At 47.0% G+C, this 26,702-nt stretch overlaps 1 protein-coding gene across 5 annotated transcripts in view; it reads right to left on the reverse strand.

Annotated features, from left to right (window-relative positions):
* Window positions 1-630: 630 nt before the first annotated feature.
* The window catches only part of PHACTR3 (phosphatase and actin regulator 3), a 271,728-nt gene continuing 245,656 nt past the window's right edge, over window positions 631-26,702 (reverse strand). For all 5 annotated transcript variants that reach the window (XM_011934507.1, XM_011934510.1, XM_011934509.1 and 2 more), the window contains 5 exons: window positions 9,933-9,988; window positions 6,085-6,146; window positions 5,011-5,151; window positions 3,074-3,150; window positions 631-1,222 (listed from right to left, as the gene is read on the reverse strand). In XM_011934507.1, coding sequence (XP_011789897.1) covers window positions 1,207-1,222; window positions 3,074-3,150; window positions 5,011-5,151; window positions 6,085-6,146; window positions 9,933-9,988 — 352 coding nt within the window. In that variant the 3' untranslated portion in view covers window positions 631-1,206. The remainder of the gene's footprint in view (window positions 1,223-3,073; window positions 3,151-5,010; window positions 5,152-6,084; window positions 6,147-9,932; window positions 9,989-26,702) is intronic.

The following is a 26,702-nucleotide window of genomic DNA, read 5'->3' on the forward strand; positions in this document are numbered from 1 at the left end:
AATGTCCTCAGCACTGTGCAGCACTTTAGTTACTTTCTCTTATTTAGATACTACAGCAATGTTGTGTGCGAGAGATACGACCACCCTATAGAGAAAATAAGTAACTTGCTGAATAGCACAGAGCTTGGATTTGTGCACAAGTTCTGCAAGCTCTGAAAGTCATGCTCCAAGTTACTGTGCTTCCTGCCTCACCAGTATACCAGGAGGGAAGGCTCATCTCTGTAAGGACACTTATTTGAAAGCCAATTAAAAATATTTTTCAGGGAACATTTTATTGTTTGTTTCCCCCTTTGTGCTGGGGTAAATTTCCTTTCTTTATAATCTCTCCTTCATCTAAAACTTTGTCTAACAATGTTTGCAGAGGTGAGCTTAAAAATACTCTTAAAGAGGGATACTTGTCATTTTGATAGTTTTTCAACAAATTATTGCTTATTTCTTGATTAAATGCACTCATTTTGATTTTCTAAGGCACAAACCACATATATAAACAATTTACCAAACACATAAAAAGCTGGAATTCTCATTCATGTGTTTGGATTCTGATGGCTCAAAAGTAAGAATTGACTTGTTTCACAGATCCCTGTTCTAAAGTACCACTCATCCCAACCCCAAGAAAATGTAAAGCCTGGGTTAATTTCCTGCAATAAGTAGTCATTTAATTAAAGAACAAAATTAACAGGAATCAAAATGTTGCAGCTGTATTTTTTGTTAGACATTATATAAAAAAGGAAAAGTATAATACAGTAAATCATTTTGTATAACATGAACTTAAAGAGTTTTCAAATTAATAATGATCAGGATAAAAATGTCTTTTAAACATAATACTGAATGACATTGTCACATGTCCCTCATGTCAGAGGCCTGGGAGTGGTGAGCCTGCACATGCACGTTGCCCGTCCTCCATTACACTGCAGAACTGTAAAACAAGGTTGAAAGGCAAACAACAGTTTTCTTCTGATAGAGTTATGTTGGGTCTTAACTGACTCCAACGGTTCACACTCCTCAGACACCAAAGAAGGAAGGAAGTGCGTCCTCTGGTTACTCCTCTTGCAGGTAAGTGTGGTCAAGATTGCACCTGTGTGTGTGATCCTGCTCTTCTCACAAACACAGCAGGTAGTCTTGAGCTGAACTTCAGGAAAGTTCCCTGATGAATGTTCAGTGTTGGTATCAAAAAATTAAACACAAATTCTTCTCAGAAGAAAATCTCTATGGCCTGTGGAATCTAGATATTATAAAAAAAGACAAAGAATTTAAGGTTATACATTTCTAGCAGTTAAAATAGCCAAAAACCTTCTACAAAGTTTTTGCTGCTATTTGCTACAAGGTTAAATTTGCTGCTATTAAAAAGCTTCTCAGAAGTCCCATATGTAAAACATGAGGATGGAGCTACTCTAGTTAAAATAGGGTAGAGTCTCAGAGGGCTCCCTACTCTAAGGCCCCTATTTTATGCTGAATTCTTAGGACTACCTAGAACTTAGTTTTAAAACAGTGAGGTAAGCCCTTGAAGTACACAGAAAGGCCAGGGCTTTGTTAAATCAGTAGAAATAATGAATTTGTTAATAAATTATTGGAAATTATAGTAGAGTTATGACTTTTTATAGAGTAATGTGTTCATAGTAATTTTAAAACACTTAAAATCTCATAATTAAAAATACTGTTCTGACTCTTAAATTCATATGAATTGTTAAAATGTGGTATAAAGATCTTAAAATTATTTCCTTATGTTCGAGTATTAGAGTCATTATTTTAGAAAGTTATCAACTTAGGACAATAAACATCTTTACTAAACATTTTAATGTATAATCAGAAAATGTACAAAATTGAGATTACGATATATAGAATATGTAGTCATTCTGTTTAAGACAGAATGAGCATTAAATGTAATTGTTCATTATTTACTGGAACTGTCTTTCCTAAACATTCATATGACCTATTCCTCCCCAAAAGTATGTTAGTCATGGGAGGTAACCTTAAAAAACAAACTATTTGCATAATTTTCTCCTATTCATCCAACTTTCCCTTCCTCCTTGATACATTCACCCCAAAACCATGGGTTAAGATGGAATTCCATTTACTTAGTTTCTATTCTATAGCCTTATTAACCTTACAGAGTAAATCTTTCAGATAACAATTGCAGTGGCCACTTTGTAACAAACAGAAAACTAAAACTATTATTTTAGTTTAAGGCAGTATCTACATGCAGGATTTCCTTTCTCTTTGTATGTGGGCCTTGAGCATGAGCATCTTCAGATAAAAGGAGAGAGAACAAAGCATGCATCACAGTCATCTGTTTTAGAATCAGAGATAGCTGAGGACTTCACATAATTACTACTGGTCATGGCCATAGAAAAGAAGTGGGGTAAATACTGAAAGAATAGTGCAATAAGTAAAGAGTTAAATCTTTCCCCAACTTTGTCATCACCAAGAAGCCCAGTGTCATCCCTTGCATATGGTAGCATAGACAGCGAATATATTCATCTTAATGGGAAAAGTCTTGATTATGGAAGAATCAGCCAATATATTCCCAATGGAACATAAACTCCATGAAGATGGGAGCCTCCTTTATCATATTCACTATTGCATTCTCAGCACTTACTCAAATATTTGCTAAGGAAACAAATACTCAGCTTTAGGAGAACACTGGCTGTGTTAAAGATGTGACTAATAATTTAAGATAGGAAAAAGTAAATGTGAGGGTGGGGAGTGACTAATTTCACAGCATTTTATAAGTGTAAATAGCTGAGTTCTATAAATTGGAGAAATTCTGAATATTAGAGGGGAATTAAATACACAGAAAAATTACTTTCATTGCCTTGAGGCTTATTTTTGTTAAATATGCATTAACTACTTAAATAAACCAATATTGTTACCATACATATCACCTTTCACCAAGTCCTAAAGGAAATAATGGGAGCAGGCAGTATTCTTAATTGAAGTACATTCTGTTTGTTCAATACAGTTCTCTGGAAAAATGCTGAATTTGTATAGCCGGATACATGGTTTGTGGCAGTGGGGCAGTATGTGTTTCAAAAATAAATATAAGTACCATGAAATTCATACAAACAAATCTGACCTTGTCAAGTGCTTGCTTGATGCATGTACCTCCATTTCATTACTTTTGTACTCATTTAATTCTTTACGAATTGCTGCCTGAAATTTAAAAACAAGACATTTTCAGGATATTAAAAAATCAGGAAATTAGCATCATGTTTATAAATTAACCATTCCTAATACTTGTTGACCCGATTATGTAATACACAGAAAAAATAATTTTTGGTTCATCATTAAAACTGCCATACTCATTATAGTCCTACCAAGCTAGTATGTAGCTAATATTCTGGAAGTCTTTGTAAAACATTTGATACATAATATTTGTACATATATACAGGGTACATGTGATATGTTATATGCATAGACTGCATGATGATCAAGTATTTGGGATATCCATCACCTCAAGTATTTATCATTTCTATGTGTTGGGAACATTTCAAGTCCTCTCTTCTAGCTGTTTTGAAATATACACAACATTGTTGTTAACTATATTCACCCTACTCTGCTACAGAACATCAGAACTTATTCCTCCTATCTAACTGTATGTTACTACCTGTTAACCAACCTCTCTTTCTCTCCCCAAACCCTGCCACCCTTCCCAAGCTTTGGTGTCTATCATTCTACTGTCTACCTCCATTACATCAACTTTTTTGATCCCACATGAGTGAGAACATGCGATATTTGTTTTTCTGTGCCTGGCTTATTTCATTTAACATAATAACATCCAGTTCCATACATGTTGTCAAAAATGACTGGATTTTCTTAAGGTGGAATATCCATTTTGTGTGTATGTGCACTGTATTCACATATGCATGTATACGTGCACTACATTTTCCACTCATTATTGATGGACACTTAGATGATTTTGTATCTTGGCAGTGAACAGGGGAGCGCAGCTATCTCTTCAATGTACTGATTTGATTTCCTTTGGCTCTATACCTAGAAGTGGCATTTCTGGATCATATAGTAGTTTTTTAAAAATATTTTGAGGAGTCTCCATACTGTCTTCCATAATGGCTGCATTAATTTACATCCCCATCAACAGTATATAAAAGTTCACTTTTCTCCTAATCCTTTCCAGCATGTTTTTATTTTTTTAATAACTATTCTATCTGGAATAAGATGATATCTCATTGTGGTTTTGATTTGCATTTCCCTGTTGATTAATGATGAGCATTTTTTCATATACCTCTTGGCAATTTTTATGTCATCTTTTGAGAAATGTCTATTCATGTCCTTTGTCTACTTTCTAATGGGATTTTTTTTTAGTGTTATTCGAGTTCCTTGTATATTCTGGATAGTAGTCCCTTGTTGGATGAATAGTTTATAGATATTAATATTTTCTTATATTCCCTGTTGTCTCTTTACTCTGTTGATTTGTTGTGTAGAAGCTTTATAGTTTAATATGGTCTCATTTATTTTTGTTGTCTGTGCTTTTGAAGTCTTAGCCATAAAATGTTTGCCTAGACCAATGTCCTGGACTGTTTAGTGGGGACCAATGTCCCCACTGTAGCTCTTCTTGTTTAAACTTATCAGTTGATCTCTTATGGCAGCCTTGCCCACCTCTGATTTATCCCTTAAACCAAGGTTTCTCAATTTCCACAGTCTTGACATTTGGGACTAGAAAATCCTTTGTTGTGGGACCTGTTATGTGCATTGTGAGATGCTTAGCAGCATCCCTGGCCTCTACCAGTAGATGCCAGTAGCATCCTGAGTTGTGACAATCAAAAATGTCTCTAGACATTGCCAAATGTCCCTTGGGTCAAAACTGTCCCCTAGCTGAGAACCACTTCTCAATCTGACCCTGAATTGTCTTTGAGAAACCAATATTTACTGTAGGTATACCCTTAATTTAAATAGTTGAGGACTCCCGTTGTCTATGAATAAACTCCCTGGCATGACATATTTTGCCCTTATTATAACATCCAACACCCCCCACCAGCACAGGCAGTTATGTACCTTATCTGCTGCTGACAGTCTCGTCCAGGGTTTGTCTGCCCTCCTGTCATAGTCCTGCGCTTTTGCTACTTCCACATAATCACTGAATCGTATCAGAATTTTTCTGTCTCTTAATTCATCAACAGTGGGTCTCTGATTAAGCTAAAATCAAAGATCATCATAGTTAAGTATCACATGCCAAACTAGCTTTTTTGAAGCACTCTGAACAAACAGCACCTTTCTAAAAAAATAAAGATAAAACTGAAACTGTGATATCTAACCTGAATACAAACAATCTCTAATGTGAAGGGCTTAAATTATATACTGTACCCTTAAGTCACAATCCCCCTTCCTCCAACATATTTTATCAGAAGGAGTCACACCCCCAGTAGTACATAGCACCAGCTCAAGGAATAGTTAGTGAATTTACTTAGAGTTTATGGCATCAGTGGCTTCAGGTACAATTAGATAAGCTTTTTCAAAGTGCTAATAAAGTTATTATATGTCCAGCTTAGGAAGGATATTCTGTTAATTTCAAGAGAATTATTACAGAGCAGCACAACAAAGAAGGGGAATCCAGAACACTTGAATTTAGAAATGGTCAGGGCTTTAAAAGTAGATTAAGGTATATAGAGTTGCTACCTGTATTGGCCCTAGTAAATGGTAACTATTTGAGTCACAGATAAGCTTTCTGCAACTGAGGAACTTCTAGACATATTGGAGGTGAACAAAAGTGATGAGTGCAAAATGTAACTAAAACACTGATACCCAGGTATGCTTTTCCCAGACACTGTAAATTAAGAAAATGCCAATCAACTTCCGGCTTCCACCTGAACATAAGTAAAAAATGTCATGTGCGTTGTGCACCTCTCCAAGTGCTACTGTGCTAGGGAAGGACTTCGTCCATAGGGAATGTCAGAGGGAGTTAATTCATTGTTGTTGAGCAAATATCCTGATTTAACTGATGCCATGTTGTCCAGGAAAACATTATTCATGATCACAGAGTGATACCTAGATTACTCATCCCACCTGCTACCGAAGCAGCTGTTCTCTAGACCACCTTTTATTATTCAGGCAATAAAATGCTTATAGTACCTTTCTTGTCAATCTTTGCTTGATTTCTCTTCTTTCTTCCTGCTCTGTCTGATCATTCCTTTCTGTGAAAGATTAAAATAGGGAAAATAACAAAGAGAAACAGTTTGAAAAGTTCTTCTCTTTAGCAGGAACGTGTACCCAAGATATCCGTATTTCTGGGAGCTGAAGGTAAGATATTAAGGAGATCTTTTTCCACATCACTCTTTGTGGTTTCTTTTTCCCACTTTGTCAATCATTGTTCAGGAGATCATGGTCTCATCACACAGAAATACTTGTACTAAGCGAAGCTTTGCTGTCATCCCAACCTGGTCTCCTCAGCCCTTCTGTGCATTAGAAACAACCACAGATATGGCTGCTGTTTGTTTAAGGAAGTAGACATCTCTGTGTCTGTCTTTCTCACTGATTTTCTTTCTCCCCAAATATCTTTATATTTACATCTAGCACTTAGATGCCACATTAAAAATATCTGTAGTAAAGTAAATGTGTATGTACATTTCAATATAAATAGCACAGCCACTACTTTTTGTTTCCTTAATAAGCATACAGACTTTTTAACCAACATAAAACATGGAACACCTTCTTCAGCTCCTGGGCAGCATATGCTTGCCTGAAATTTGTATGTTCAGACTATATTTCAAATCTTAAGATATCTATGAACCTGGCTGACTCTCCATTGCTGAAGCGTGAACACTGTTATATGACCGTGCCTTGTAAAGGAGTCCAAGTCCCTCAGCAAAATTAGCTTTGCTTGGTAAGTTGTGACTATTAACATTCAAGCTGTGCTCTCACCTATACTTGGAAGCTAAAAATAGACTAAAGTGCTGAGATATAGTATAAAATGTAAGCTTCCCCCTGGGATACAAGATAATGGCTGTCCTATTTCTGGTGTTCTGCGTTGCTAAATAAAGCCTTAGGTCCCTGACCTGAACATAGCTCCATTCCTAGGAAAGAGATTTCAACAATCAGCATTCCTAGAAACACTGCTAGGTTCTGGTAAGGGAAATCCTGCCACTTGCAATTAACACAATTTCACATTATCTGCCTTTATTTAAAAGATACATTTCAAATATTTATACCTTTGTGGGATTGGTTATATGAGAGTTTAATATATTGTGCTTTCCAGTAATTTTTTTAAGTGAGTCATCTTGGACTAGGGTGTTTTAGAAAAGGTTAATTAAATCCTGTTTGTGCTTAATTCTTTATACAAGTGAGAAACCAGAAGAAACCATACTTTTAAGGTATCATCAGAAAGCTGATACAATTAGAGAAACATTGTGAAAGTGTCCAGATAAGGCCAGCCATGAGGGATTTACGTGACAAAATTTTTCAGATTTCTTTAAAATAGGCCATGGGCAACTCCCATGTGAAAAGATTGAAACAAGTCAGATCTTTGTTTTTTTTATCTTGAAGAATGTCATCATTACTACGAAGGTCACCAGCAGGGTCTTCGGAGAATTGATCTTTGAAAGTTCCTGTCAGAGTGCTTCTTCGTGCCAGGCGCTCTCTTGGATCCTTCCTCCAAGAAGTCCTCCCTGTTAGTCTAAGCCCACAGACCTCCCCTTCTCAGCTCCCCTTAGTGATATGTTTGTGGATCTCTTATTTCCAGACCCAGAAAATCCTGTACATTATACAAAGCAAGGGACCCATAATCAGGACTGCTACACCCATATTTTCTGGAAATAGCTCCAGCAGCTTGGACAGTTATACATGAGTCTTCCATGAATGTCCAAAACGTATTACTGCTTCTGATGCAGTAGTTAAGACAACGGGCAGTGGAGTTAGGCAGACCTGGGGTTGAACTCTAGTGCTATCCTTTTTCCAATATTCATTTGCTAAAAAGTGCAAACCTCACAAATATGTTGCAGTGATTAAATGAGGGAATATATACCAAGTACTGAATACAGTCCATGGCACAGATTGGGCCTGATAAAGAATTACTGTCATCATAGAAAGGGGCCACTGCTCCTCTGCTTTTCTATCCAGGTTATAGTGTTACATGGGCAGAGTTTTGAGTGCTCCTCAGATATAATTGCAATTAGTCATGAGTTCCCCCTTGAAGCAAACACAAAAGTAATATTCTAAGGATTGCTTACAAGAAGAAAATCCAATATAGTATAAGTGCTTGAAGTCCTGTGTATCAAGAGCCTATGAGTATGATGTTTCATACTAGGCTATATATAGTTACCCTATTCTCATCTCCACAGAACAAAAGAAAAACCAAACACCCACCACAAACCTAGCAGTAAAATTCTCAGGTGCTCCCACTGAGGACACCAGAGAGGGCTTCCAAGCTAAGGACAAACCTACATCCACTAATGAAGGCACAGTGTTTATGGCAGGATTGCCATGGCCACCGCAGAGGAAACCCATCTTCCCTTGTGTGCACTGAAGGTCAGTGCAGTCAGTTTCAGTTATGCACTTGTTAGCTCCCTGTCACCAAAGACAGTTCTATTTCTAAGGCTCTGATATTTATTTCCAAAGAATAACACAATTAGAAGCACTTGCTGGTGGGAAGACCTAGGAAGGAAGAGGCTGCTACTGAAAGAAGACATGGTTCCTGGGTTAAAAGTCTGGGCTGTAGTAGTCTTCCTGTTCCAAGGCTACTTGGAATGTGGTGCTTCCTGTGTCTTCAACTTGCCTGGTTCAAGTCTGGACTGCTACTTTTAGTAGCATCTGCAACTTACAAGCTTTACAAATAAGTGACTTAATTTTTAAAACTTCAAATATTTGGCAACTGAAACAGCTTGACTTTTCTGCCTACTTAATTAAGCATGTTATCAATGAAAAGCTTTTCTTTAAATCCTCGGAGATGGTATAGTTAACACAGAACCGTAGTCACTATATCTTAAGTTTAAAAAGTCAAATGAAGAAGTCTTTATCTGAGGGTTATTTTCAACAATCTGTAAAGGAGGGGATTGTTTTAGGCAGTTAATGAAGGCATTGAGGCAAAGAAAGGAGAGAGGAATCAATTCAAGTTCAGTACCCAGACCAACAAGGGGCTCTGCGGTATTTTCTGACAGAAAGTCAGCTTGGTACCATTATAACTTTGTAAAAATATGCTCACAAATAAAAAACTCAGAGAAAGTCTGCAGTATTCATCACATAAAGAGAAAAAAAAAGTCCTTTAAAAATCCAAGCCATTAGAAGACACTTTCTGTAGAAAATGTTTTAAAAACTGAAAATGACTAAAGAACTATTTGAGAAACACTTTTTCAAGAGGTTTGGCCACCCCTAAATCACTGACTTTATGGAATATTTAATGGAATATAGTGCCCTAGAGCATGGAGGTTACTCATGAACACCTGTGCTCAGCAGATGCTCTAATTGTCCACCTAACGGGAAATGCAAGGGGTGCAAGGCTGGGAGCGACAGAGGGTCCTGGAACCTCAAAGTCCTCCGCCACATGAAAGCTTCCCATGGCTTCACTTCCCCTGAGCTGACTGCTTTATTCCTCCCAAGTATAACAGGCAAGGGGCGTGTCCTTCTCTAGTGAGATTTATGATGCAGTTCATGCTTTGTGATTTCTGTAGCCAAGAAGAACCCCGACCCAAACTGCCAGGAAGACCTGCTTAAAACCTAATGTGCTTAGACATATGGAACTAACCCTGAAAATAAAAATATCTTTATGCTAAGAGGAGAGGAGTTTTTTTAAATTAAAAAAAAAGAATGTTTCTAGATATATCAGCTTTCCTTTGGGGCTTGCTTTCAGAATTCCTCAGCAGCTCAGGTTTACTGGGAGCATAGAGCATTCGCTTGCAGAGAAGGGCTGGGTTACGGGAACTCAGAATTTGTGCAACAGCCTCACCACACGTGAAGGAAAACCTCTAGAGGAATCACCAGCTACTCACGTTTCAAGATATTTCTTCTCTCCAGCTCTTCCACGGCAGGTCTTTGGCTCAGCCGTCTGCGGAAAAACACTAGAATTACATTTTGCACCATAGTGGCTGCCTGCAAATTCCACCTGGGGTCTGCAAGGATGAGAGGTGGCTGGCACACCCCTATAGATCGCCTCCCAAAATGGGGAGGAGAGAAAGTGAACCTTTGGTTGTTGCCTCTTGCTGGCAAAATCAAGTCAGACTTCCAAGTGAGAGTGAAAGCTGCCCCGTCACAGAGCTAATACTAGGGTAGTCCTTGTTCCAACTCCGCACGTGCAGGTCTTCATTTTTCTGATCTGTTGCCCAAATCTTGCCTGGTCTGGACTGTTCACCAGAGCAGTGTATTTAAGCATCGAGGAGATCTGTTCAGGAAATTCTTTTTCCTGCCCATTGGCTTAGGGAGGGGTGGGTAGCACCACCTGTTTTCAGGCTTCTGGATCCAGAGATGCTGGGAGATCCATGCTTCCCAGCACTGCCTCCGTTGTCAGCAGAGGAGACACCAGCCGTGGGAGCACTGATCTCTCCTTCCGGCTTTCTGCCTGCTGAACGGCTGAGTAGAGCCGCCTGTGCCCAGCCCCGCACAGGGGGAGTGTCTAAAGACGTCTAAGGGGCCTCCCGCCTCTTGTCAGCAAGCATAAAGCTCAGCTCGAGCGCTGAATAAAAACTGGGAATCTCTTCCAGCCAGCACAGCTAACAGAGCTGAGCCCACCCACACACATTCCCCTCCCACCATCAGCCCAGACGGAGTGTGCAATATGAAGACAAATTATTATTTTTCAAGTGGTCTCTCATTGAAGAAGTTGGAGGATGCAGCCAACAACAGTCACCACCAAAAAACACAAAGGGCTTGTCAGGAGAAGGAGGCATCATTATCCAAAATTAATGCCAAGCTCTGATTATTTTTGTAACTACAATAATATTGTCCTTGGGCCAGAGCCAGAAACCTTCCCACTTCCAGATCCTCTAACCACAGCAGGGAGACAACAGGGCCCAGTATTTGAATGCCCAGAATTTAGGGCCATAATATTTTGCCCCAGCGAGGATGTTGCCTCCATTTAAAAATTATTTATCTCCTATTTATAATCCTTGTCCCAGCAGAAAGCCTAGGACGTTGCAGGACTCAGCCACTCCTCCCTCCCCACTAGAACACAACCCTCTGTGGTTCTGCTCCCCTGGGGGCTTTGTCTTCTGGCTCTGTGGGTGGTTGCTTCCACATCGTATCTCGATGTTCGGTGAGACTTGAACCTCCCCTCTGACAGTTCCTGGCTGGAATCCTCCCCAGTCCCAAACAATGTGTGCAAAGCCTCGCTCACTAAGTGTTGCTTCTGCAGTCTGGTCAAAACACCCCAGAGGCCATTCATTCAAGCACTCAGGAAATGACTGTGAAATATTTGCTAGTGCCAGGCACTGTTCCAAGCCCCCAGAGCACAGTGCTGAATATGGGAAGACTACCCTGCCCTTGGGAAGCTCATAGTCTACAGCAGGCTTGTCTAACCCGTGGCCTGCAGGCTGCACTTTTTAGGAGGCCCAATACAAATGCATAAACTTTCTAAAAACATACAATATGAGGTTTTTTTGCAATTATTTTTAGCTCATCACCTATCATTAGTGTATTTTATATGTGGCCCAGGGAAGCTGAAAGATTGGACACCCCTGGTCTAGAGGTAAAGGCAGACAAATGAACAAAATCATCTCAGAGAGTGGTCAACGCCGTGGAGGAAATGGGGGATATGGTGGGTGAGTGGTTGGGCAGGGGCAGATACATTCAGAATCTGGCAGAGATACATTTTGCTGAGACCCAAATGAAGAGAAGCAGCCAGTGTGGGAAGACCACAGCTCTCTCCACAGCGTCTCTTAACTCTTCACACACGGGGCTTAACCATTGAGGGAGTGAGGACGGGGGCGGGGCGGGGGTGGGGTAATCAAGACAGGCTTCATGGAAGAGGAAGCTTCTGAGAGAGTTATACAGAATCCACTTGGTACACCAGTGTCTGCAAGGGTCTTGAAGAAGGAATTAGGTTAAGGAAGAGAAATCATCAGGAAATTGGAGTTGTCTGGGGTCTCCCCTTAGAGCTGGGCACCCAGCATTAGCTCGCTTCTTAACGTATCTGAGTCTCTGTAAACAGGGAATGGCAAGAGAACCTGACAGCCACTTTGTCTGGATAAAGATGGGGCAGGCCACCATAGGAAAAGCAGGAACAAGCCAGATCCCTGGCCCCAATGCTGCCCTCGGAAGCATGAAGGAGATGGGATGCAGGGCGAAGGCACACAGGCACTTTTAGAGCAATAGAAATGAAAAATCCCTGAAGCCCAGCAAGAGTGGGTGCACCATGTCTTTTACCCATGAAAAGATACTTCCTTTGCACAGCTCCTCTGGCTAAGAGGGAGAGGCTGTGTGTAGGAATGGGATTCTGGGAAGTAAAACGTGGAGTCCTAATAAGTAAGCAACAATGAGGAAGGGGTCCTAGTTGGGGGAGAATAATTGTTCTGAGAGCCGGCTAATCACAGACAACCCACTGGCATGACATCCTATTTCCAAGTATCTTGTTCCACTCGAGGCCTCAGCAGCACGACCTTATCTGCACATAAGGCCCTCTGGCACAACCCTATAAAACTTCCTTCCAGCCCCTGCCTCTTTGCAGGCAGCCTTCTCTGCTGTGCTGCCCGTTGCACCCTTGCAACAGATCTTCATATTTTCTCTAATAAATTTGCCTTTCTTTACCTACAACTGCCTTGATAAACTCTTTCACTGTCCGCGATGCTAGCCCCAGCCATTTGTATTTTATGTGTGGCTCAAGACAATTCTTGAGCCAGCCGCCCAGCGAGAACACCCATAGGGACACCTGAGGAGTGAGGCTGTGCATTTCCTCAAATCTGAGAAGTACCCCGAATGTCCCTGGAGGCTGGTGTCCACTGGCATGGCCCCCAATCAAGGCTTTTCCCCCCTCTTTGTTGGAACCTTATCTTTCTCATCTAAAATAGACCCTCTCAATGAGAATTAAATTGAGATAATGCACAACAATGTTTGTGACAATGCATGCTTGGGATATAATAATTTCTCAAGAAAACCCAACCTGTGACTTGCCAGCTGGTCGTGGACCATGTTCCCAGAAAGGCATTTCATCCAACTGATACATCTCAGGAAAGCATGGACATCAAACCAGCAAAAACTGCACAATTGGTCCCAAGGCGCAGAGGCAGTCTGGTGGTCCAATCGCTCATTGTAGGGCTTCATCTAGCTGCCAAGCTTCTCACCGAATGCCACCAGGGCACCCTTGAATGGTCTAGAATATGCAGTCCTCTGGATGGACACAGCCCCGGAGGCACAGGGTTGTCAACAGAGCAAAAGAGTAACCCCACTGGCTTGTCACCAACCCGCCTTTCTACCCACAGAGTGCCAGGATCCCACAGCTGGAAGGGTGGATGCAGAGCCCCAGACAGCACTGTGGGCCCCAAGACCCTCCCTGTGGTTCTCACCAGCAGAGGGGATTGAGGTGAGCAAGAAGGCTCCTGATTGCCAGGTGAGGGTGCTGAGCAGGGTCTTAGGGTGGTGCTGCCAACCCAACAAGGCCAGGCCACTGTTCAGACGAGGCTCTAACCTGGACATGAATGTCTTCCAGAAGGTGATACTTTAGTTGGGATCCAGAGGATGATTGGGGATCGCTAGGTGAGGAGAGGACACGTGCAAAGGTCCTGAGGTGGGGTCGTTTAGATTGCATGTGTGTGCACCGAGTCTGAGCAGGGGCAGGATGCACACAGCCTGGCATCCCTGGAGAGGGACTCTGGATTCACTCCTGGAACCCCAGAGCAGCACTGAAGGATTTAAAGCAGACCTGGGTGAGACGGGGTAGGAGTGTGCCAGGACTAGATTTGCATTTGGAAACACTCTCTGGAGACTCTTCCAGATTTCTGTCCAACAAAGACAGAGACGAGCCCACTAGCAAGAGATACGGACCTGCCCAGACCCCCACCAGATACCAAGGACAAAGTGTGCTGCAGGCCTGTGAGGGCCCCTGAAATGTTCAAGACTTGGGGAAGAAGTTGGCCATACGGCAAAAACACCCCACACTCCAAATTAATACTTGTTACCCTAAGTATATATAAAAGATAACCTTTTGTCCGTCTGCTACCTGAAGCTATGCTAACTCTTCATGCAGAGTTGGGGCTTCCAGAAGGAAAAATGGCGACGAGCCTGATGCCAAGGACAGACAATTACTTTGCCAACATTACAGGCGAGACCCTTGAGGCTCAGAGAGAAGAATGTGATCAGCAGCTACTATGGCTGGAATTAGAACCCACAGCAAGTTCCAGATGCTAGGAGGACCGAGGCAGGGAGGAACCCCAGCAACACCAGCTGGCAGGAACCAGCCAGCAGGGACACAGCTGGGATGAGGCCCAGGAAGCATTCTCCCGGCACAGAGAGGCGGGTTCAGGCAGAGGCATGCATCACAGGTCACCACCCCTGCCCCGCAGCATGCTGACCCCTACCTGACACACAGTCACCACTCAGGCCAAGGTGGCCCAGGATATTTTCTGGGCAGAACCATGGCCAGGAAAAGGGCAGTCACGTTGAACGAGTCATGAAGCTCTGCTACAGCAGACCCCTAGAGCCGGTGCAGGCAAGGGGAGCAGCCTGTGTCGAGGAGCAAAGGAATGGGCGCTGGTTCCTCCCCCTCACTACATAGCCTGCTTGGACCTGCCTGGGGCAGGGATGCCGCCAGGGCTTCCTGGGCTTTGAGCTTCAGGATCAAGGTGCTCTCCGAGGAGCCACAAGAGACGTGGCCGGAGCACAGCTGCGCTTTGGCAGCTGCAGAAGGCCTTGTGGAGGGGTGGGGCAGGGCAGGTGGGAGTGCAGAACCCCTGTGGGATTCCCCAACCCTCCCTACCCTCTGCAGCCGCTCGAGACTCCTGATTCAGAAATGGGGTGATGTCCTGGTGCTGCCTGGAGCTGGGGAAGCCACAGTCTATTTCTGACTCTCCCCACTGAGAAAGCCTGAGTGTGGCAGTTAATTAAAGCGTCGCGTGGGTGTGGGAGCGACACTAAGAAAAACTCCAGAGACAGCAGCATCTGCCGGTCTCCCCACCTGGTCCCTGGCTTGTGCACACACAAGAGGTGGCGATGACAGGGAGTCTGGAAGGACCAGGCTGGGCTGGGAAACCAGGCAGAGGCTGAGCAGGCCCTGGAATGCAGACAGGAGTTAAAGGTATATCGAGTGCGCCACACCCTGGAAAACGATGTCTGTATGTTCAAGTGTGGATATGAGTCATTTATGGGGGCCCTGGGGGCCAAGGGGGCACCAGCCAAACAGGTGACCCCACAGGCACTTTCTGGTTCCGAGTGCCTCTCACAAGACAGATCTGTGGCAGTCACCTATGACACACCTGGCCCTGTGCTGTGAGTACTAGAGGAGACAGCAGGGGACAAACGACGGGGACGTAGGGGCCTAGAGGTGGAGCCGAGGAGACCGTCAACAGTCTAGACAGTTAGAACACATGGAGAGGCTCCGGGAGTCATGATGCAGCTGTGCCACCCACATTTCCAGGTCTGTGGAGGCTGTCAACCGTCTACTCCACAGTCAGCACTGGGGCCCCAGCACTGGCACAGAGCTAGGATTCCTGTTCCTGCTCTCACCCCTGCCAGCTGGGTGATGGGGTCACGCCCTCCCTTACTTGAGCCTCTGATTCCCCAGGTGAACACCTGCCAACCAAACCCACAGGGATGCTGGGAGAGTCAAGAACACTAAATACAGGAGGAGGTTGGCACGCAAATAGGTGGCATTATCATTACTACTATAGCACTGATATTATTCACCCGGTGTGCTGAGCCCAGGTCTCTTCCAGCTTCAGCCAGCAGAACTGCAGGCTCCATCCTGCCCAGAGCCTCCTTGTAGGCCTGGATCCCCAAGAAACACTCCTCCTTCAGACACTCACAGCCTCCTTCATCAGACAGATGCTCACACCCTCTTCCATCATCTACTCGTTCACACCTCCATCCGATGCTCACATCTTCCTCCATCAGATGCTCACACATTCCTCCATCAGACACTCACAGCCTCTTTATCACTGACGCCCTCTCCATCAGATGTTCACACCGTCTCCATCAGACACACCCTCCTCCATCAAACACTCACACCTTTCATCATCTCCTCACACTGTCCATCACTCACCCTCTTCCATCAGACACTCATACCCGCTTCCATCAGACATGCACATGCTCCTGGGTCTGTCATAGCCTCTTTCATCAGATACTCCCTCTTCCCCCATCAGACGCTGTCTCAGGGCCAAGCTTGCACCAGTTTCTGAATCGTCCTCTGCACACACTGCTCAGCTGACTGCTTTCCTGCATGATGAGCACAGCAGCAGGGGCTGCAAGTAATTTCAGGAAGTGGAAGGACACAGGGTCAGGAGAAGTATAATTCCAGCTCCCCAAGCTTTGCCTCCCTGATGAAGCCCCAGCCAGCCAGACTGCCCCCTAAATACACATCCTCCAAATCTTGATCTCACCCCAGCACAGATGTCACAGAAGAGGTTTGAATCAACATCTAAAGTCACCTCAATGTGGGGCAGAAATTGAGAAGCAATTCCTTCCATACAAGGCAGAATGCCTTCCTAGAGAGAACAGACAGCACTACACCCACAGGGGACGCCTGTGCTATTTTGGGAGGTTCCTTTCTGGGAATGCCAATCCTGCCCCACAGCCGCCTTGAGTCACTGAGAAAAGCTGGCAGCCCCCGCCTGGAGATGGGATTCCCCAGCGAGGCAGTGTCTCCACACACCATTCACACGATGCATCGATGCATCGTCAGACATCTGATGGTGAATGGGGCAGATATCTCCTCTCCTTGCCCCCAGGCGCTCACCATCAGGGTGCATGGATGACAGGTACGTTGATCGTATGTCTCAGAGCATCAGAGCAACGTGGGTGTGTCTGGAGAGAAGTTCAGGAAGAGAAGAGGACTCTCCAGGCCATACGATGAGGCCTGGATGATGAAAGAAACAGCCTAGAGAAAGACCTGAGGTGGGTGTCCAGGCAGAGGGGATGGAGTGTGTCCACACTTGGAAACAGCAAGCAGGGATGCTCTGCCCACTGAGGGCTCAGCTGGGAGGTGGTGGCTGCTGGCCCACAAGCCCAGGGCAAGCCCCATTCCAGCACCCAGCAGTTCTGACTTCCAGGATGCCAGGGAGGATGTGACCCCAGGCACTTTGAGTCCAAAGCCAACCTTTTCACACCCTGTTCCCCACCTCCTCACACCTGCTCAGTGCCCAGCATGCTGGGCTCAGAGGCTGGCTCCAGCCACCACCCAGGCACTCACCAGACCCCTGCGTGATCTGGCTCCTCTTACTCCCCATGTCCAGCACCCCAGGGAGCTCCAAGTCTGCTGAGTTCTGCTTGCATCCATCCATCCATCTGTCCATCCATCTGCCTCTCTCCGTCCCCAAGGCCAGTTCCCTGATCCAGGCCACAAGCCTCGGCCCTGGATGATGGAGACTTCCACAGTGTCCACCTCCCTGCCCACAGCAGCGTAACTCTAACTCCCACTCCCACGATGAGCTCAAGCCTGGGTTCCCACCATCCTCAGGACAACCTCCAAGGCCTTCAGCAAAGCCTTTCAGTCCACGTTGACCCATCCAGCAGTCCTTCCTACTCCCACCCCTCCCAAAACTCTGTGCCCAGTGATGGCCCCACGCCGAGCTGTGTTTACCGATAGGTGGCTGTTCACACTGACCCTGTCCGGCAAAGATGTCCTTCTCCTCACACAGGGGTCCCCAGCCCCACTGTACCCCCCCTCCCCATTATAACAATTGTTCTGTCTTGTCCCTTTTCCTCCAAATCCCTCATACGCGTAACCAAAAAACAACATAATACCCTATCGGCAATATAAAGGAGGAAAAAGGAAATTAAGTTTTAATCAACGCATATTCCAATGTAAGTACCAGGCATGGCTGGATTAGGTAACACAACGCACACTGCCAATGCTGCCCCTACAGAAAAATCACCATCACAGTGCCAGCCACAAATGCAGACAGACCCATAGCTGCCACACTGGTCACTCCATGCCCTGAGAGACACTGGCAGAGGAATGCTTCTTGGTGAAGTTCTGGACAAAGCAAAGTTCCCTCCCCCATCTATGGGAGAGGTTTCTGGCATTTGCATTCCAGGAGATGTCACCTGTAATACAACTCCACCAAAACACCTCCTGTGTGTGTCCACGGTGCACTTAGGCTGAGGCTCAGATCATCATAAACGGGCTTCGGACTCTCACGAGTGTCCCAGGGACATTCAGAAGTCAAGTGGAATGGGGGGCCAGTCTTCATTGCTAAGGAAGTGCCCCATGGCTGCAGAACGCTGCCTCCTGGGACCATCCTGAAAATACAGGAGCCCCAGTTGCTGTGACAATCCACAAAGCTGCCCTGAGTTTCTAAAAGGCCACAGAGAACGGCTGGCCTGCCTCCTATGTCCTGAGGGGGCTTTTGATGTCAGGAAGGTGTCTCATGCCTCTTATGTGCACAGTGGCATGCCTTCAGGCCAAAGGCTCCTGCCTCCTCTGTCCTCCAACCCCACCCTGCAGGAGAAATATGTCCCCTGGAGCCTGGGCTCCCTCCCAGGGCAGCGCAGGAAAGAACTCCAGGTATGTGGAGTTGGCCTCCCAGACTCTCCAGTGTCTCTTGTCCTCCACCTCCTGGGTGCAGCCAGTCCCCTCTCTGCACCCCCATGGTCTCACCTGGTGAGACTGAAAGGAGAGAGCCATATGTGAGGGGGCTAGCCAGGCCGGCGTGCCCTGGGCTCTGCAACCTGCACACTGCACTGGCTCCATCACTGCACTGTTGCTATTTCTGTTTTGTCACCCTGGCTGTGTGACCCACCCTAAGCCAAAAAGGGACTCTAGACTGCCCTGCCCAGGGATGAGTTAGCGCCCCGAGCTACAGATGAGTCCTTCACCCTCTGCACCAGGAACAGCCCCCTTGGTGCTGGGGAGGGGTCTCACTGCCAGTCAGCTGCCTGGAGCCCCATGTTCCAAGGCCTCAGATGGGGCACAAAGTTCACTTCCATCCCCGCCCATGAAGGCCAGCTGGTCACCAGCACCAGTCTCTCTGAATGGTTCCCTGGCTGCCCCGACAGGCTTCCCCAACTCCACCATGGACATGCCCCTTCCACCTCCTCTTCCAGGTGCTAAAGACAGCAACATGGACACCAAGGAATACCCAAGTCACCTTCCATTTGGGGACTCTCAGAAGTGCTGAGGAATCACCTGGTGCCTGAGAACTACGGGAGGGAGGGAAGGAGAGAAGGGAGGGGAGTGGGGAGAGGGAGGGATTTGAATCCTGTGGAGGAAAACCAGGCCCTTGACTTTCAGGACCAAACTCGCATCTACCCATAGAGAGGCACCTTCTGTTCTCACAGTCAAGGTAACGCAGAGAACGTCATTCACAGTGACACCCAGCCCTGCCAATGCTATCTTTGAAAGGAGGAAAGTGGAGTGAGGAAGAAAGGCCAAGAACATGTGTGCAAAGAGGAGGGAGAGAGGCAGCCTGCAGGGAAGGACATGAGAGAGGGAAGCAGAGAGACAGCAGGCATAAGAGGCAGGGCCAGGACGGTGTGTGCAGAGCAGGCATAAGAGATGGCAAGGACGGAGTGTGTGGGAGAGCGGGTGTGAGAGGCAGAGTGAGGACACTGTGTCTAGAGAGAGCAGGTGTGAGAGGCAGGGCCAGGAGGGTGTGTGGAGAGCGCGCAGGTGTGAGAGAGGCAGGGTCAGGAGGGTGTGTTCAGACAGAACAGGTGTGAGAGGCAGGGTGAGGACAATGTGTGCAGTGTAATGCCAGGTGTAAGGCTGGGACAGGAGGTTGCACTGGAAGGAATGTGCCCCACGTCCCACTGGGCCCCACCACCCTGCCTGACCTCCTCGGTTCCCAGCCAAGGGTAAGCCAAGTCCAGGTTGAGTCAGCCAGGAAGAACCAAGACACTGGCCCCACATTGGCCCAGGCCAGGGACACTCAGCGAAGATGTGTGTTCATCCACCAGGACCCAGAGGCCCCAGCCCATGGCAGAGAATTCCTGGAGGGAGACAACCTGCTGAAGAGCAGAGCTCCAGCCTCCTCGAAGCCGCGGAGCACCCCTCCCCTCCCCCACCCCACTCCTCTCCCTCCTCCCCATACCTTGTCCTCCTTTGGTCGTGCTGACCTGCTGAGCTGCCCTTGCCCAGCGGGGCTGCTACAACACAGTCCCCTAAACTCAGTATCTTATTAACAACAAAAATCCATTTCTCCCAGTTCTGGAATCTGGGAAGTCCAAGGTCAAGGTGCCAGCAGATTCGGCCTCTGGGGAGGACCCACTTTCCCAGAGACGATATCTTCTCCCTGTGTTCTCACACGGTGGAGGGAGCAACGCAGCCCTCAGGGTTCCCTTTTATGAGGGCGCTGATCCCGCTCAAGAGCACTGCACGCTCGTGACCTAATCACCTCCCAAAGGCCCCATCTACAACCACCATCATACTGGGGGTGACACATGAATTTGGGGAGGACACAAACATTCAGACCACGGCACATGCCAAGCTGATTCCCACCCAGTGCCTCTGCCTGGGCCATTCCCTCTGCTGAGAAAGTTGTTACCCAGATCTCCCCATGGTTCAGCTTAAACCTCTTCTGGAAAGCCAACCCCGACTCCTCCAGCTGAAGTAACTGGCTTCTTTCTGCATAGGTTGCTCCCCAGTGCATTTGTGTATTTTGTGGCCTTCATGGCCAGAATTGATTATTTATGTTTTGAGTACCTTAATGGTAAGAACTGCATCAGTAGTACCCAATGCTGTGTACTCAGGGCTCTGAAACCAAGCCTGGCCCATGATAAGTGATCAATGAACCAGTGACTGAATGAATGAATGGAGTGACTGAATGAATGAATGAATTAGTGAATGAATGAATAAACGAGTGACTGGATGAATGAGTGAATGAGTGAATGAATGAATGAGTGGATACATGAATGGGACATCAAGGCAAGGCCAGGTTTACATTGAGAAACTTTAGCCCAAAGGCTAGTTTTGACAGCAACAAGGCAACCTCGGGCAAGCCACCCTCCAAGCCTGTGAAAGACATACCACAGTCTCACGCTTGCACAGCTGCCACCAGAGTGCAAAAGGCAGTATGTGTGCTAACCCAGGACAAGCCACCAAGCTGGCCAGTTAGGGACTCAGGACCCCTCCAAGGGCAGAGACTTTGTCTACCTGGTCACTGCTGAATCCCCAGCCCCTGCACAGCCTCTCAAGCTGGCACAGCAAAATGAGCAGAGAAGTCACTGGCGATGCAGGGATCCCACTGCAGGGTGCATGGTTCTGGGCTTGTGGGACACAGCTCAGCCTTACTGGTGGAACTGGGCTTCAGTTGTGGGGCAAGTCCAAAGCTCATTGTTATTCACAGACCTCCACGGAAATAACAACCACATGGAGTGTGTGGTTGTGCCAAACAGCACGTCACTGTGCCACCTCCAGATCAGCAGAGGGCAGAAAGCTGGAAAATCTACAATGGTGACAGGAGTGTAGACAGAGCACCTCCCAACCACTGGTGGGGCTGTCAATCAGGGGCATTCCCTGGTGATCAGTGCTCAGGTCAAAAATGACAGATGCATATATTCTCTAACCTGCCAGGTCTAGTTCTAAGATTTCTGACGTGTGTGAACATCCTTCCACATGGGCCTCTTACAGACACACGTATGAGGATGTTCATGATAGCCAACCACAGGGCAGAGCCTCAATGCCCATTAGGGCCTAAAGGAGCTGTGTTCAACCCCGCGGTGGAATTCAGTGCCATTACAGAAAGGAACCGGGTGCTGCTCCATTAGCCCTTATGTGGAAGGCTCTCCAGGCCAGACTCTGGGGAAGATAAAAGGGAATAAACATGAGTATAGAAACTGCAAAACCACATCATCAAGAGTCTAAGCTTTGAACTTGCCCTTTGCTTGAAAACTGGCTTCTCTACAAATCACCTGCGGAGCAAGGCTGTGAGTGAGAGACTGAGTACTCTTAGATCTGCTCACGAGCTTCTTGCCAACCTTGAATCTGTGAGGGTCAATTTGATGTGTCAACCTGAAGGGTGTGGGGAGGTGGGGTCACAGTCCCCAGTTACTCAACCAAACACTCATCTAGGTGCTGCTGTGACGGTGTCTGGTAGATGTGATCAAGGGCCATCATCAGCTGACTTTAAGGCATGGAGAGTGTCCTGGCTGAACTGGGTAGACCTGATATGATCAGTGGAAAGGCCTTAGAGACAGGCTGAGGCTTCTTGAAGCCGAAATCCTTCCTGTGGACAGTGGCCCCAGTCATGCTGGGAGTCCCGTCCTGACTTCGTGGCCTCCCTACGGATTTCAGACCTGCCTGGCCACACTAGCTGAGCTGTTCATGGATCAGGAACTGGTTGCTTTTGTTCCCAAACCTAATTGCACCAGGTGTACTTGTTTCTGTAATTAGGTAATTTAATTAAGCTTTTAATGCACATTGATTGAATGATCTCATACGGATGTAAAATGAAAATGTAACTTCTACGAAAACTGAGCTTTGGAGTCGGTAGAGGCAAGTGGCTAAAAATACCGCTGTGTGGTTTGCGTGGGAGAGAGGAGTGAGATCTGGGGAGGCAGGGCCTTACAACTCTGGAAGGATTCTGCACTCAGATTGCTTCCAAGTGTCTTTAAATACTCACTCCTCTCCAAAGAAACTGACAGTGGAACTTGTAGGAGACGCATCCAGCCTTTGTTCAGAGCAAAAATAACTTAAGTTGGTAGATCCTTCCTCAAAGAAATGTCCTTGGATTCTGCCTCAAAGTGATGGCCAAGCAAGTGACATCTGTATGATTTAGTTTAAAATAGTGTTTAAAGCATGAACAAATCATGCTTATGATCTCTTCTTTCAAACGGCTTTTTGAGTAGTCACCTGAGGCTGAGCACGGAGGACAGGTCTTTACTCTACCTCCCTCCAGAGACTGATGCCGAGTGAAGGACCTGCCGCAGGTGCGGGCTCAGCCCGAGCCGGGCACAGCACATGGGGGGTAATATCTGCAGATTACTGTTCCGGGCATTAGGACTCCTATAAAGACCCACTTCTGAATGGTCACAAATGGTCTCGGGGACAGTGGCTGACTCCGGACAGATGGATGAGGTGGGAGTGAGAAGTGCCGTTTTATTTTTTACCATGTATATAAATCCCTTCTTCAAATTTTGAAAATGGAAAGAATACGTAATGCTCCCCACCGCCTGCTCCCAGGGCTAAGATCCTTTCCGGTCCATTCCACAGGCACCAATGGAGCAACTGCCAGGTACCGGGGCCGCCTTGCCCTCCAGCTCCTTCTGCTTTCCTCCTTGGAAGCTGAGCATTGCCTGTCTCTGACCTTTTGCTCGGGCAGGGCCCCTGCCAGCCCTTCCCCTCCCCATCTCCATCTCTTGGCTTCCAGGGTCACTCCCATGCACTCCTTCCTGTGGCTTCCCAGGGTCCCCGTCCCAGCTCACCCCTCTCCAGGGTTCACCTGCCCTGGCGGCTGTTCCACTGGGCATGTCCTATGTTCCACTAGGCGTGTCCACTGGGCATCCTCCTAGTGAGGCTGGGAGCTGGAGGCAGGGCCTTGCCCAGCACGGGGCCTGAGGCACACGGTAGGTGCCTGTCAGGCTGACTGAACCAGCCGAGTCAGAGAGAAACCAAATCCACCTGAAAGTGTCCTCGATTTAAGAAAAGACAGGTGCACCTCATTTGCAGACCACACCATTTCCACAGGACCCAGACCTTCGTCAGCAATGGCACTGACATGCACCAGCGCCCACCAGCCCAGGAGGGGATGCTGGGAGCCAACTGCATGGAACATGGTCACTCTGCCCTGCAGCCCTTCCCCTTGCAGTCATAGCCACGTATTCCACATGTACCACACACGTGTTCACTTGACCTGCCCTCCCCCATGCTTGCTGGTGGAATGGAAGCTTCAGAAGGCAGCCCCCCGCATCTGCTTTGTTCGTTCCCCCCATCCTAGGCCCAGTGCAGAGAGTGGCACATAGAGGCTGTTCAGGAAACATCTGTTGCTGAACTAAAATGTCGGAGAGAGGGTGGGATCGCCGTGGAGGGGATGGGATTGCTGGGGAAGGGGTAGCGTGTTTTTCCACATCACTCTCAAGGCCCCTCAGGGTTCCCCTTTCCCTCCTCCGCCTCAACTTCCTGCCAGCAGCTCCCTTCCTGGCCCAGCATGGGAGGGTCAGGAATGGGGCATTTTTAAATTCCCGGGCGGCACTCTCCAAGCCCACAGGGCTCCACATGCACTCCTCAAACCAGGCAGCTCCAGAAATCATTTAGAAATCATTGCTACCTAACCGACAGAATGCTTTCCATTCACTCATCCATCTCTTCATTTGTTGCTTTTCTTCCTTTAACATAACAAAATTAACTTGAACATCTAAAGCAGCAGAAGCCGCGAGTTTCCTACCCCATCTCCCTTCTCCCCTTCTTAAGCCTCAATGCTGCTCCTATTCAGAGCAGTCTCTTTTCCAGCTGACCACGGCCACATGAGGAGGGTCCAACCAAGGAGCAGTAGGTAGATGTGGAGGAGTTTCTGGGAGGAGCCCTCTGGAAGAGCTGACTCAGCTGAGATGCATGCCCCTTTGGGACTTGAATGTGATGTCTGGTGCCTTTGCAGCCACCCTGGACTATGGAGGATCAACACCAGCATGAGGGTAAATAGCAGGAAGATAAGAGGAATGTGAATCCTTATTGATTTTGGAACAACCATGCCAGTCCTGACTGCCTAGGCAACTATCCCAGAGAGTGAGGTGGCTCTAATATGGTATCTGGAGTCAGCCTGCCTGGGTCATATCTCAGCTCCACTAGCTTACCAGCTGTGTGACTTTGAGCATCTTAACTAATCTCTCTGGGCCTCCATTTCCTTAGCTGCTAAGAACATCCAATAATAGCGTTTACATCTTATGTTGAAATGAAGGCAGGCAAACACCACCCCTCATACATAACACGGGTTTCATACATGTTAATGAGCTATGGTTGTGCTGTTATTACTATGACTTCTACTCACACACGCTAAGCCCCGATCCTGGGTGAAGCAGGGCTGTGTGGTATTTAGTCCCTGCAAGCATCTGAGCAGGCAGACATCACACACCCATTTCCAGGCTCGGACACATTAGGCCCATGGCTCTCAGCCAGGCCTGCAAGCCCCCCAAGCCACCTGCTCCCTGGTTTGGGAATCATGTTTTATTGACACTGAATGGGGTTTGATGTTGTTTTGCATTTTCTTACAAAACATGCTGTACCATCCTCTACAGATTCCCAAGCAACCAAGGAAAACAAACAGCAGCTGACTCTCTCTGGAGGCCTCAGCAGGGACAGGGCCACTTCACACTGACACTAAACAGAAGGGGCCTGAGCCTCTCCCCTGCACAGGATGGGACTCGGGGTCCCACTCCCTGGACCCTGCATACCACACACAGACGGGACCTCCCTCCCTGTACATGGGGACTTCCACCCAAGACGACGAAGCCGCATATTTATATCCTCTCGGGCTGAGATTTGCCAGTTTAAACTTGGCCAGATTTGGAAGCTGTGTGTTCTGTTGCTTAGCTACCTTCATCTAAAAGCACTATGTACAAGATCCGAACATGATAGCCACTGCTTTGCCTGATCCATGCTGGCCTTGCCTGCCCCAGCCTTTGCAGGACCACCAGCACCCTCCCTTTAGGACTGAGGTTGATTTCTCCCCACAACATCCCACAGAGCCTGTTCACAGCACTGCCTCATGAGATCCTTTGCATTTTTGCAACAAATCTTTGAAAGTGCCCTCATAAATCTGGGTGGTCTTCTTGACCTTGGAGGCTCTGCAGTGTTCACAGGCAGACCCCTCACCACAGCGGTGAAGCAGGAGCTGGTGCTCAGGAAGAGCATCTGTGTAGAACAGACCTGATCTCTGCTTGCCCTGAGATTTCTAAACAAAGAGAGACTGGAAGCCCCAGCAACAGTACCCCTGGAGGGCTGGGAAAGTCAGCCAGATAAATGTGCAGCATCAAAAAAAAAGGAAGAAAATCATATAAATTGCTAAATGCCAACAGCCTCTGTTATTGGGATCTCGGAATCCAAAGAAGGCTATAGATGGCACAGTCCTGCATGCCTCAGTTGACGGATGGCCAGTACTGGGACAGCACTGGCCCAACCAGCTGCTTCAGTTGACAGGTGGCCAGTACCAGGACAGCACTGGCCCAACCAAGCCACACACAGGGGTGGCAACCCGAGCTGGACCTGTGGGATCTGCAGTGTCCCAGCTCAGACTCACCTTCCCACCATTTTGTTTTCATTTTTTTTTTTCTAATGACAGAGTCTCATTCTGTTGCCCAGGCTGGAGTGCAATGGCACCATCATAGCTTACTGCAGCCTCTAACTCCTAGGCTCAAGCCATCCTCCCTCCCTCCTGAGCCTCCCAAGTAGCTGAGATCACAGGTGTGCACCACCATGCCTAGCTGTTTTTACATTTTTATTTTTTGTAGAGATGGAGTCTGGCTGTGCTGCCCAGGCTGATCTGGAAAATAGCAGGAAGATAAGAGGGAGGTGCCTCAGTCCTGTGGGCACTTGGTAACTCAGGCACCTCCCTCTTATCTGCCTGTGGGCACCCAGGTCTGGTGACCAGCCTGGGCAACATAGCAAGAGATCCTGGACTCAAGCGATTCTCCTGCCTCGGCTTTCCAAAGTTTTGGGATTGCAGGCATGAGCCACTGCGCCCAGCCCC

Source organism: Colobus angolensis, unplaced genomic scaffold (genome assembly GCF_000951035.1).
Source record: "Colobus angolensis palliatus isolate OR3802 unplaced genomic scaffold, Cang.pa_1.0 Scaffold136, whole genome shotgun sequence".
NCBI lineage: Eukaryota > Metazoa > Chordata > Mammalia > Primates > Cercopithecidae > Colobus > Colobus angolensis.